We start from the raw sequence: 13,663 nt of genomic DNA, 5'->3' as shown, positions 1-13,663 counted from the left end.
AGTTCCTTTCTACACTGGGTTCATGTGCAGGATTAGAACAGAGGAATACAGGCAAAATGCAGTCAAATATTAGCTCAGGAAGGTGGCCTTGGTCAGCATTGATGCATTGAACTGATGCATAACTCTTTGAGATTAGGGCAGAGAGATTTTTATTGTGTTTCCTATGATGTTGAGGAATGCTTGACAGACAATGTCCAAATAAACAAACCTTTTTAGTAATGCCGGTTAAATGATGAATATTGTTCCAAGGACAAGTCCATATGATCTCTCATGGTCTCTGGATGGGACTCCTGTTTATGATTTCAGTCAAAAGAGAGTATCTCTGACAGTACAGCACTCCCTCAGCACGGCACCAGGACCCACTGAGCCACACCTAACCCCGAGAACAGCATAGGAGAATGGCCTAACCTCTTTATGGTTGTGATTGGATATTAATTAGTAAGAGACTCCACCATTAAACAAATGAGCACTGGAATACAATGAGCATGGATCACCATTTTTTTCTGAAAAGGCCTCTGTATAATTTGAATGAATGAATGAATGAATGGATGAATGAATGAATGAATAAGTTTATTGGCCAAGTATTCACATACAAGGAATTTGCCTTGATGCTCCGCCCCAAGTGACAATGTGACATACAGTGACAGTTAAGAATGATACATAAAACATTAAACATTAATAATGTTTTAATAACATTATTGATAACATTAAGAAGGGTTAAGATCAGGAATGTTTAATGGTATGATTTTATTTCTGCAAGCCAGTGCAACCAGCAAGTACGTCCTCCCCTTCCGCCACAGTTCGCCTTGAGTTCGGCATGGCATAGAGGCCGATGCACTCTGCACCCTACAGCTAGCTTTATGCCTGCGTACAAGCAAACATTTCACTACTGCGGTCGAAAAAAAAGCAAGGGCCTCTTTTAGTATTTTATCATTTTCAATTATATGTATTCATTTTAATTTGTCTGAATGATTGCTAACTGTCTCTGATGCTTCAACTTGAAGTGGTGCATGCTGGCAGCTGGAAATGAGACAGAGGGTTGGTCAGGTACACCGTGTGCAAGGGAGCTCGACTTGTAACCCAGACCTCTGCCAGATTGTGAAGTTGGCAGAACTTGTTCCGTGACTGATACATTAATTTAAATTGAATCCCATGTCACTCAAAGCCTCCAGTGAAGGGATTGTTGGATTTAAGCTGCCTGGGCAGTGCTGGCTTTGTAGAAACGTGTTTGTAAAATTAAATCAATTATGCGTGTGACAAGCTACACATTCTATGAATGTGAGGTTCCTATGTGTCAGGAAGCAAATATAGTTAATGTATAATTACAAAGCGTGTGCTAGATGTGGCAGTTATAATGCATTGTATCTCCAGTAAACTGTTCTCCAGTAAATACAAAATGCAGACTCCATAATCTGCTTGCATTTTCTATAAATTCAGTCAAAATACTTGTTAATGCCTCATTTATATCTGAGAGAATAGTAGTGAGGATAACACTTGATATCCATCTTCGACCAGTTTCTTGCAATTCTGCTGCAGTCAATAATCTGATCGTCTCTCTTACAGTCATTAAAACGTATTCCTGGAAAATGCCCGTGGATTATAGGAGTCATTATTTGTGTGAAAGGAAGTACCAACTGCAAATTGAATTCTGCTTTTGATATTGCAAGACCCTGCCCCAGTCCCACTGCGTACAGCCCATCTAGTCCAGTCTGCCTGCATCCTTTATAAACATGCTCATCCAAACCTCCATATTATATTCTATTTTGCACTAAACTCCATTCACCAGACACCTCTTGTACTCCCCAACCTTCCCTTGGCCCCAACTTACCCAGGTCCAGTCCCTTTTTGGAGCACACTTCCTTAGTGGGCAGTGGAGGAAGCTACAGGTGCACAACCTTTTATCCGAAAGCCTTGGGACCAGACACTTGTCGGATTTCGGACATTTTCGGATTTCCGAATGGAAGATTTTTAGCGAAGATTAGGTAGGTAGCGCGGGCGGCTTGAAAAGTCTGGAGCGACTGCCTCCTCCCCGGAGACCGGGGAATCATTGTAAATCATTGCATAAATGTTAGTCAGTTAGTTTGGAGGGATTTTATGTGGTGGTGGTGGTGGTGGTGGGGTGGGTGGGTGAAGGGGGAAACTTTAATTCTTAGTCCCCTACCTGGTCGGCGACTCCCAACATCGCGGAGCTGGGGGCTCCGTCTGGCCGCGGGCGGCGCCGGTTGTAGGTCCGACCCCGGCAACTCCACCCCTGGCTGCGAGACGCCCCACACCCCAGCTCCGCGAATGTTGGGAGAAGGCGGCCTCAGCGCCCTGGAGCTTACCGCGCAGCGACCCGGTAAGGCATTGCCCGCTTCCCGCTGGTATCCCAGCGCTGCGACGCCACCGACTCCCAACATTTGCGGAGCTGGGACTGCGGGCGTCCGGCCGCGGGCGGCGGTGGATTTGGAGCGCCTCGCAGCCAGGGGTAGAGTTGTCGGAGTCGGAGCTACAACCGGCGCCGCCCGCAGCCCCAGCTGGGAGTTGGCGGCCACAGCGCTGCGGAGCTTACTGCACGGCGACCCGGTAAGGCATTGACCGCTCCCCGTCTCTCCGACCAGGTAGGGGACTAAGAATTAAAGTTTACCCCTTCAACCCCCCCTTCACATAAAAGCCCTCCAAACTAACTGACTAACATTTAAGCAATGATTTATAGATGTTTAAGTGTCTCCCCGGTCTCCGGGGAGGAGGCAGCCGCAACAGTAGTACAGACCTGGGTTGACCGTGGGTCGTTTCGGGTCAAATTTGGCGCCAAACGCGAGCTTTGGTGTGCCGACGACATCCTGGAGAAAATGGCCGGTTTTCGGAGTTTTTCGGTTTCCGGAACACCGGATAAAAGGTTGTGCACCTGTACTATCATTTAGAGGGGTCGCGACACGAAACATCTCCCATTCCTTCTCTCCAGAGATGCTGCCTGTCCCTCTGAGTTACTCCAGCATTTTGTGTTTATCTTTGGTTTAAAACAGCATCTGCAGTTCCTCCTACTCATTTGACATTTATCTGGAGGGGCACTTAGAGCGTAGAAGGCTATGGAACAAGTGCAAAAATAAATTGTATTAACACAGATGGTATTAATAATGTGTGGGTTATAATGCTTGTTCTGTGCTGCAACTCTCTATGGCCTCTATTTTAAAATTGTCACATTTAGTTTTCTCTGTCTCTCTGTCTGTGTCTGGATCCAGGGGTGGAGGGCTTCATTGGCATAGAGTCAGTGTGGGATTGAAGGGTGCAAATAGTGACAGAGGCCTGGGAATGACAGGATACACAAAAGGGCTGCAGAGGATGGAATCTGATAAAATAGGAAGAGTGGAGCTGGAAACAGTGAGAGGGAGAAAGAAGAAATAAGTTGTGGTGTGGTTAATAGAGGCAGGAGAAAGAAAGTGGGTGACAGAGGACTGGGGGTAGCTTGGGAAGATGGGTGTGTGTGAGAGGACCTGGGTTGATCAGAAGAGGAGAGAGAAAGGGGGAGAGGAGGGGCAATTGACAATATGTGCAGGAGGAGGCCATTTGGCCCTTTGAGCCAGCACCGCCATTCAATGTGATCATGGCTGATCATCCCCAATCAGTACCCCGTTCCTGCCTTCTCCCCATATCCCCTGACTCGGCTATTTTTAAGAGCCCTATATAGCTCGCTCTTAAAAGCATCCAGAGAACCTGCCTCCACCACCCTCTGAGGCAGAGAATTCCACAGACTCAACACTCTCTGTGAAAAAAAGTGTTTCCTCGTCTCCGTTCGAAATGGCTTACTCCGTATTCTTAAACTGTGGCCCCTGGTTCTGGACTCCCCCAACATCAGGAACATGTTTCCTGCCTCTAGCGCGTCCAAGCCCTTAACAATCTTATATGTTTCAATGAGTTCTCCTCTCATCCTTCTAAACTCCAGAGCGTACAAGCCCAGCTGCTCCATTCTCTCAGCATATGACAGTCCCGCCATCCCAGGAATTAACCTTGTAAACCTACGCTGCACTCCCTCAATAGCAAGAATGCCCTTCCTCAAATTAGGGGACCAAAACTGCGCACAATATTTCAGGTGTGGTCTCACTAGGGCTCTGTACAACTGCAGAAGGACCTCTTTGCTCCTATATTTGATTCCTCTTGTTATAAAGGCCAACACCACCTGAATTTGGAGAATTCATTGTTCATGCTATTGCGTTATCAACTACCAGGCAGAATAAGGGGTGCTAATCTTCTGGATGTTTTATCATGTTAGAGGTGCTACATTAAATGCATATTGCTGTAGTTAGGCTTTTGAAAGGACTTGGGCATTGCAATGGCCATTCTTCATTCTGTGTGTAAAGATTTGATGGGAAATCATCATAGAACAATCGCCTTGTCATTTATGAAGTCATTAACTCATGACGTATCCCTGTCCAGATTAGTAAATTGGTTGACACTAAAACTGCAGATGTTGTAAGCGATGTTGGAGCAAAAAACAAACTGCTGGAAGAATTCATCATGTCTTGATTCAGTTGTAGGAAGGAACTGCAAATGCTGATTTGTACCGAAGATAAACACAAAATGCTGGAGTAACTCAGCAGGTCAGGCAGCATCTCTGGAGAAAAGGAACAGGTGACGTTTCAGGTTGAACCCCTTCTTCAGACTGAGAGTCCGGGGGGAGGGGAACTAGAGGTATGAAGAGGTTCAGAACAAATCACAGTCTGCACTGATGACCAAGGAAAGGTGGAGCCCACAATCCTCCATTGTTGGCTGCGGTAGAGCTGATAACAAAGGGATTACTGTATGTGGATGTGACCAGGGGGAAATGTCAGGACGAATTAGGTTGGGGAGGGGCGGAAGAGAGGAAATACAGGGGTTACTTGAAATTAGAAAAATCAACATTCATACCATTGGGTTATAAGATGCTCCTCTTGATGTAGGTGTGCACCCGAAATGTCAACCATTGCTTTGCCTCCAAAGGTGCTGGCTGATGCGCTGAATTTTTTCTGCAGTTAATTTTTAATAAATAGGTACCCAGGGGCGTGTGTGTGTGAGTGTGCGCATGCACGCGTGGCCCGCCAAAACATTGTGTCCCCCGCCCCCTCCATGTTTTGATAGCGAGTTCCGCTCTTGTAGGTACCGTATCTGATGCCCAAACTCTGGGACGATTCCGATATCTTCCAAATATGAATCTAATTGTGTGTTTCGCCTTGTAGGTTGGTGCACTCTGGTGCAGGGAGGGACTCCCCACAGCCAGGCGCTGATCTCTCCTTTGCCACTCGGACTGGAACTCGCCAAGGCATCGAATCGCACCTCTTTCGGGTTGAGAACAACTCCAGCCTCTCTGGCTGGACCAGGCAAATCGTACAGGGCTGCCACAAAGCAGTGGAACTCATTAAAGAAGTTACAACCAGTGAGTAACAATGGTGCTGTAACACCGGTGACGAAACAAAAAACTTTATTACACTATTATAGAGTCAGGCAATGTGAGGAAAATGAAGCATTTTAACTAGTTAGTGTTTTATCCCCCCTCTATCTGCTTATGAAGGGACTGACACTCTGCGGTAAATATCAAGGGTGTCCAAGGATTTTTATTCAGCCCAGGTTAGGGAAAACACAAATCTGACCATTCCCTTTAAAATTCCTTCTGATTGAGTTATAGATAACTGTGGTGACCCAGTTTGAGAACTTCATATTTAAATCCTAGCTGTTTTGTGGGATTTTTCCATGTTTTGCAGACTGGAACTTGGGATTTCAATTAATTTAAGCCACTAATTTCTGAGCTTCCTTAGGAAGATTAGCCTTGGAGCGTACAGATTGTACAGAATGATATTTTAACATGAAGGTTAAATTGTGGAAAGAAATTGCTCAATGCAGGTTAATATTTCACAGAGTAAATAGAAGTATTAAGGTGTGTGATGAGATATGTCGGGATTAATAGAAATGGATAGATAGAAATTATTTGCATCATGTGAGGAGTCTGGGTCAAGATAGCCAGAGAATGAAGATTACATCAGACCGTGCAGAAGTGAAGGACAATGTTCTATAATGTTCATGGTGGTAGAAATGAAGCGCTCTTCACAAATGGCAATTGTCATTATTCATTTTAAATTTGAGATTCAATATTTAAAAAATCTCCAGAGACATTATGGAAAGTGAGACAAGAGGATATGAACAGAGTTAGGGTAGGGATCAAGTGCTGCCTCATTAACTGTGCTCAGGCTGCAGTGGCCTGTGGGGTCTTCTAGTTACATTCCGAACAAGAACTCCCCAATTAGTAAAAAAAAGCACAGTGGCGCAGCTGGTAGTGCTGCTGCCTCAGAGCGTCAGAGAACCCGGGTTCGATCCGGACCTCAGGTGCTGTCTGTGCGGAGTTTGCACGTGCTCCCTGTGACGGCTCCTGTTCCCCCCCACATCCCAACAATGTGCGAGTTTGTAGGTTAATTGAAATTTAATTGAAACTAGTCCCTAGTTTGTTGGAAGTCGATCTGGAAGTGGGATAAGATAGAACTAATGTGGACAGGTGATTAATGGTCAGTGTGGGCTCAGTGGGCCACAGGGCTTGTCTCCATGCTGTCAATCAATCAATCAAAACCTTCCTTCACCAGTGTGAACAAGCAGTAAACACTCTCATGGAAAACCTTGAAACACAATGATCCTCCTAAATTAAATTTTTGACCTTTCCTGATGTTGACCGATTTCTCCAAACATCAATAATTAACTGCTCAAGCAGAGGCTGGTTCAGGGGCAACCGAGTGTACACACAGGGCTGCCAATTGACAAGCATGGTTTGAGGTGCAGTTGGCAGCGTAATACAACCACCTGACTGAATTAGTACTCCCTGTGGGTTACCCAATCCGGACCAGCAGCAGAAGGAAACCGCAGCACTAGATAAGACTTCCTGGAACTGTCATTGAGGATTGTAGAATGATATTACTGATGGCTAAAGAGCAAACATTAGTTTGGAGATTCAGACTGGAAACATACCCTTAAACCCACTGAGTTCAGATTCAGATTCAGATTCAATTTTAATTGTCATTGTCAGTGTACAGTACAGAGACAACGAAATGCATTTAGCATCTCCCTTGAAGAGCGAAATAGCAAACGATTTGAATATTCAAATTTAAAATTTGATTGGCAGTCACCGAGGTACGTTTGTTTAAAACAGCCTCCAGAAGACCTGCTGGTTCGGCAAAAGTGAGCGACCGGAGAGGAGGGTAAACAGTCCAGAGGGGTGAGAGCAGTCCTTGGCGATGCTGAGCGCCCTCCGCAGACTGCTTGCTTTGGACAGACTCAATGGAGGGGAGCGTGGAACCGGTGATGCGTTTAGGCAATTTTCGAACCACCACCCTCTGCAGTGCCTTCCGGTCGGAGACAGAGCAGTTGCCATACCATACTGTGATGCAGTTTGTAAGGATGCTCTCGATGGTGCAGCGGTAGAAGTTCACCAGGATCTGAGGAGACAGATGGACCTTCTTCAGTCTCCTCAGGAAGAAGAGACGCTGATGAGCCTTCTTGATCAGAGTACCTATTGTGGGTCCAAGAGTGTCATCGGAGATGTTTTCCCAGGAACCTGAAGCTAGAAACACTGTTCCACCTCCGTCCCGTTAATGTGATGGGGGTGTGAGTGCCACCTCTAGGACTTCCTGAATACAATTTAATTGAAACTTCTTGGAGTTAAGGGCCAGGTTGTTGTCAGCGCACCATGCTGCTAAGTGCTGGACCTCCTCCCTGTAGGCCAGATCATCGTTGTTGCTGATGAGGCCAATCACCGTTGTATCATCTGCATACTTGATGATGGTGTTAGTACCATGTACAGGTGTGCAGTCATAGGTGAAGAGGGAGTAGAGGAGGGGGCTCAGCACACAGCCCTGAGGAACGCCGGTGTTCAGGGTGAGGGTTGAAGAGGTGTGCTTGTCTAACCTCACAGACTGGGGTCTGTTGGGTAGAAAGTCCAGTATCCAGTTCAGAAACCAGGTTCCGAGTTTGGTGATCAGTTTTGATGGAACAATGGTGTTGAATGCTGAACTAATCGATGGCATTCTTACAAACCTTGAGGGCGGAGTGAAGTGCCGTTGAGAATGATCCTGTTCTTGCTAAAGTGATTTTGTGGGGGGTAGACCTTTCCTGGTGTGCCACCGACCAGCCTCTCGAAACTTCAATGATGGGGGTAAGTGCAACTGGGCGGAAGTCGTTGAGGCTTGCCGCAGTTCAGTGTTTTGGCACTGGCACGATGGAGGTGGGTTTAAGGCAAGTGGGGACAACTGCTTGGGCAAGTGACAGGTTGAAGATGTCAGTCCAGACGTCTGTCAGCTGCGCAGCACAGGCACTGGCACGCGCCCGGGGATGCCGTCAGGGCCAGCAGCCTTACGTGCATTAGTCCTACTCAGTGCCACGTACACGTCGTAGGGGGTGAGTGTGAGGGGTTGGTGATCGGTAGGTAGCACAGCCTTGATGGCTGTCTCTAGTGTCCCTGTCGAAGCCCATATAAGTGGTTAAGCTCCTCAGAAGGAAACCGCAGCACTAGATAAGACTTCCTGGAACTGTCATTGAGGATTGTAGAATGATATTTACTGATGGCTAAAGAGCAAACTTTAGTTTGGAGATTCAGACTGGAAACAGACCCTTAAACCCACTGAGTTCACGCTGACCTACCCATTAAAGGGTCTCGACCCAAAATGTTGCCTATTTCCTTCGCCCCATAGATGCTACTCCACCCGCTGAGTTTCTCCAGCATTTTTGTCTACCTACCCATTAACACTGATCGCCATCTTACATTAGTTCTAAGGTATCCAACTTTCTCATCCCCTCCCTCCACACTGGGGGCAATTTTACAGAGGCCAATTAACCTATAAACCCGCACGCCGTTAGAATGTGGGAGAAAGCCTGAGGAAACCCTCGTAGTCACAGGGAGAACGTGCAAACTCCACACACACACAACACTCGAGGTCAGGATAGAACTCAGGGCATGGCAGGTCATGGCAGTCACGGTGCAGCAGCTAGAGTTGCTGCTTACAGCGAATGCTAGCCATGGGATGACCCGTGATGCGATCCCGACTACGGGGGCTGTCTGTATGGAGTTTGCACGTTCCCCACTGTGACCTGCGTGGGCCTTTTCTCCGAGATGAGGCAGCACTTCCTTCCCCTACCAAAACTCTGTTGTAGTTATCCTCTTGTCTCACTTTCCAGGGTAATGTCTCTGGAAATTGTTTTTAAATATAGGATAGTGTTAATTGTGCGGGGATCGCTGGTGAACGTGGACACATTTGTGAAGGGCCTGTTTCATTGCTGTATCTCTGAAAATTAAAGAACAGGGTCTGCGCTGTAAGACAGCAGCTCTAACAGCTGCACAACTGTGCTACCATGGGATGCTTAGTGATGCTACCATTTCTATACTAAATGGATAATTCCTGTATGAAATAAAAGGACAGAATAAAATAAGCAATATTGGAAGTGAGATGCGTATAATGGTGATCCAGGTGGCCATTGACTCAGCCACGTTATAACCTTTACCTCAGCAAAGAGAAAATGTTACTTTTGTGAAATTGCCCACACCATCTACTTCCTACAGCAGGAGGCAAGTTCAGGAGGCAACTGAGATCAGAAGACATAGAAAAAGCATTAGGCCATTTGACCCATTGAGTCTGCTCTGTCATTAGATCGTGGCTGTTCTACTTTTCCCTCTCAACCCTATTCTCCTGCCTCCTCCCCGTAACCTTTGACACCCTCCCTAATGAAGGATGAAACTATTCCTCTTGTTGAATACCTAAACTTTCAAAATGTACCTATCCAGCATGATTAGTTAATGACCTTAACCATTGCTTCAACCATTGTGGCCAGTCAGTTAATGTCCTCAGGTTAAATGTTGTACAAAGTGAAGAATGAAGTACTGTCCATTTAGACTTTCAAGAGTCAAGTGAGTTTATTGTCATGTGTCCCTGAAAGGACAATGAAATTCTTGCTTTGCTTCAGCGCAACAGAACATAGTAGGCATTGACTACAAAACAGATCAGCGTGTCCATATACCCATTATATACGTAAATAAACACATGAATAAATAAACTGATGAAGTGCAAATAACAGATGTGTTCAAGAAGGAACTGCAGATGCTGGAAGATCGAAGGTACACCGAAATGCTGGAGAAACTCAGCGGGTGCAGCAGCATCTATGGAGCGAAGGAAATAGGCGACGTTTCAGGCCAAAACCCTTCTTCAGACTGATGGGGGGTGGGGGGGGAGAAGGAAGGAAAAAGGGAGGAGGAGGAGCCCGAGGGCGGGGGGATGGGAGGAGACAGCTCGAGGGTTAAGGAACGGGAGGAGACAGCAAGGGCTAGCAAAACTGGGAGAATTCAATGTTCATGCCATCCGGACGCAATCAACCCACAGATAATGGGCTATTAATGTTCAGAGTTTTGTCCGAGCCAAGTTTAATAGCCTGATGGCTGTGGGGAAGTAGTTATTCCTGAACCTGGTCGTTGCAGTCAACAAAACCTTTGTTTTGGATTCAGACCATAATGTCTAGGGCTTGGCAAACATGAGGATTAAGATAGATTCTGTTATTGTCCTGTGGTGGTGGCTAAGGCATAGTTGGCACACACGTGTCCTGAGTCAGAGGCTTGTGGACTTGGGTACGTCCAACTCCAAAGACTTGAGCACAGTCTTTAAGGACCTCTGCATTGTGGGAGGTGCCCCCTTTCAAGATAAGGTGTTGAAGCATGATCCCAACAGTACAATCAACACGTTTACATAGATAGGTATTATTCTCCTGTGCCTCAAGGGCAATCTTTATCCTTCTGTCAACAGCACAGCAGCAGATTATTTGGTGGCATTAAATATCTGCATGGAATCTTGCTGTTTGCAAATGTGCTGCAATACTAGATTTACTAGAATGTTGCCTGGGTTTCAACAACTAAGTTACAGAGATAGGTTAAATAAGTTAGGTCTTTATTCTCTGGAGCGCAGAAGTTTAAGGGGGGACTTGCTAGAGGTCTTTAAAATGATGAGAGGGATAGACAGAGTTGATGTGGACAAGCTTTTCCCTTTGAGAATAGGGAAGATTCAAACAAGAGGACATGACTTCAGAATTAAGGGACAGAAGTTTAGGGGTAACATGAAGGGGTACATCGTTACTCAGAGAGTGGTAGCGGTGTGGAATGAGCTCCCAGTGGAAGTGGTGGAGGCAGATTCATTGGTATCATTTAAAATAAATTGGATAGGCATATGGATGAGAAGGGAATGGAGGGTTATGGTATGAGTGCAGGCAGGTGGGACTAAGGGGAAAAAAAATTTGTTCGGCACGGACTTGTAGGGCCGAGATGGCCTGTTTCCGTGCTGTAATTGTTATATGGTTATATGGTTAATACGTCAAAATAGTTCAGTAGTAAGAAAAAGGTTTGGATAGTAAAGGTGAGGTGCAATATGTAAGGTTTTAAAAATAATCTTTGTGCATTACGGCTGTTGATTCGACAGCATGAAAGCAATTGATTGTGGGGTGGTGGAGTGGCAGGGTTGGAAACATAGAGTTGCAATGGTTGTTGGGGGGCAGATATAGTCTTTTACTGTCCACAAAGTTGATAAAACCGTAAGACACTCTATAAACATCAACACATGGTTAACGATGCGTCTTGGTTGAATCCTAGGCTTCATATTGCCTAATTCCTTACCACATAGCAGATCAGTTGGCCCATATTGAGTCCAAATCGTTCCAGTTTCACAAATCAATCCAGTTTCCTAGCTTGTTTTTCTGTAACCTAGTCTCCTCACATTCCCATCCTTCTCACCAGACACCCTCATCAGGGGGCAATGTACAATGGCCAACCACCCTCTCAATCTGCACATCATTGGGATGTGGGAGGTAATCATTGGAGAAAACCCATGCAGTCACAGGGAGAACGTGCCAACTCCACTTGGATAGCACTGGAGATCAGGATTGAACCCGGCCTGCTGGAGCTGTAAAGGGCCTGTCCCACGAGCATGCGACTGCATGCGGCAAGCGCGACCTAACGTGGTCGCTTGAGCCGTACAGCCTCACGGGGCCGGTCCCACTTTGATCGCCGGAGCCGTATGGAGTTGTGCGGAGCTGGTCCCGACATCGCGCGGGGCTCCGAAAAACTGACTCGATGCCATACACACCGCCTCGCCGGGCGTGCGCTGCGTCTCAACGCTGTACACAGCGTCTTGACGCCGTACGTCACGCGCGAACTTCCCGCGAACTTCGCTCGAAATTCACGTCACTCACTCAACTTCCGCGCGGCCCCCCGCTTCCGGTTTGGTCGCGCTTGTGGGACAGGCCCTTTAGGCTGCAGCTTTGCCACTACACTGCCCACTTCCAACTTGTTGGACAAGCACATGACGTTATTGTCTTTCAATGGGCCTGCATTTCAGTTTATTTTTGCTCAGTTCCGCCCACTACAGGGAGACTTTTGTAAACAGAATTGCAGTAATGCTGGTGTTCTTCATGTGCTTTACAGCGTGTACATACAGGACCCAGGAGTGCTGCCTGAAAATCCACTATGAAAATGGGTTTTTTATCCTGAAAGAGGCTCAGGAAGGAAACTTGCCAAAGTTAATCTGGCAATTTTCCTTTGAGAGATTAAAGAACTCCTCAGATGATGGAGTGAGAATGCTCTATTTAGATTTTGGTGGACGGGACGGGGAAATTGTAAGTACCTTGTTATTTTCTCTATTGATGTTTAGTTATACGATATACATGCAGCAATCGTGTTTATATAGCACGTTTAAAAGGTTCATGGATAAGAACGGTTTAGTTGGATTTGGGCCAAACGTGGTCAGCTGGAACTAGTACAGATGGGGCATCTTGGGCCCTATCAGCCGAAGGGCTACATGACTCTTACTATTTTAATACCGTAGAACCTTCTCTCAAAGAGTCATACAGCATGGAAACAGGCCCTCAAAATTAGAGGTCTAGCGTACAGTGAGGAAGGGTATCTAAGATTACAGTGTTTAAGAAGGAACTGCAGATGCTGGAAGATTGAAGGTACACAAAAATGCTGGAGAAATTCAGCGGGTGCAGCAGCATCTGTGGGGCGAAGGAAATAGACAACGTTTCGGGGAAGAAGGGTTTCGGCCCGAAACGTTGCCTATTTCCTTCGCTCCATAGATGCTGCTGCACCCGCTGAGTTTCTCCAGCATTTTTGTGTATCTAAGATTACAACTGGATCTAGATCAATTTGGAATCTGGGCCAAGGAATAGCAAATGGAATTTAACTTTGACAGATATGTGCTGTTGAACTATGCTATGACAAATCAGTGCAGGACTTGCACAGTATATTGTAGAAACAGAGGGATCTATAGCTGTGCGCCTGGTGAATAGGGTAGCAAAAGTTTGTCAGCTTGCCTTCTTGGGAAAGGTATTGAATACAAAAATTGGTACATTATGATACAGCCAAACAAATTATTGCTGAGACCACACTTGGCGTGGAGGTTCCGGTTGTCCAGCTATGGGAATGATGTCATTAAATTGGGGAAGTGTAGAAATGCTTCAGCACGAAGCAACCTGGATTTCCAGGCTTGCGTTCTAGGAAGATGCTGGACAGGCTGAGACCTTTTTTCGTTGGAGAATAGAGGCTGAGGGATGACCTTGTTTTGTACAAAAGCACGAAGAGTAATGGATAAAGTGTCACAGCCTTTCTCCCCAGGCCAAAGAATCTAAAACTAGAAGGCTTAGG

The 13,663-nt window shown here is 46.2% G+C and overlaps 1 protein-coding gene across 4 annotated transcripts in view; it reads left to right on the top strand.

The window, feature by feature from the left end:
- The window catches only part of sntb1 (syntrophin, basic 1), a 130,123-nt gene that overhangs the window by 112,887 nt on the left and 3,573 nt on the right, over nt 1-13,663 (top strand). For 3 of the 4 annotated variants that reach the window (XM_055634719.1, XM_055634717.1, XM_055634716.1), the window contains exons 6-7: nt 5,193-5,389; nt 12,446-12,636. In XM_055634719.1, the coding sequence (XP_055490694.1) occupies nt 5,193-5,389; nt 12,446-12,636 (388 nt within the window). The remainder of the gene's footprint in view (nt 1-5,192; nt 5,390-12,445; nt 12,637-13,663) is intronic. The other variant, XM_055634718.1, reaches the window with a different exon arrangement.

The sequence above is a fragment of the Leucoraja erinacea genome, chromosome 4 (assembly GCF_028641065.1).
Source record: "Leucoraja erinacea ecotype New England chromosome 4, Leri_hhj_1, whole genome shotgun sequence".
Classification (NCBI taxonomy): domain Eukaryota; kingdom Metazoa; phylum Chordata; class Chondrichthyes; order Rajiformes; family Rajidae; genus Leucoraja; species Leucoraja erinaceus.
This window is presented reverse-complemented; position numbering and strand designations above follow the sequence as displayed.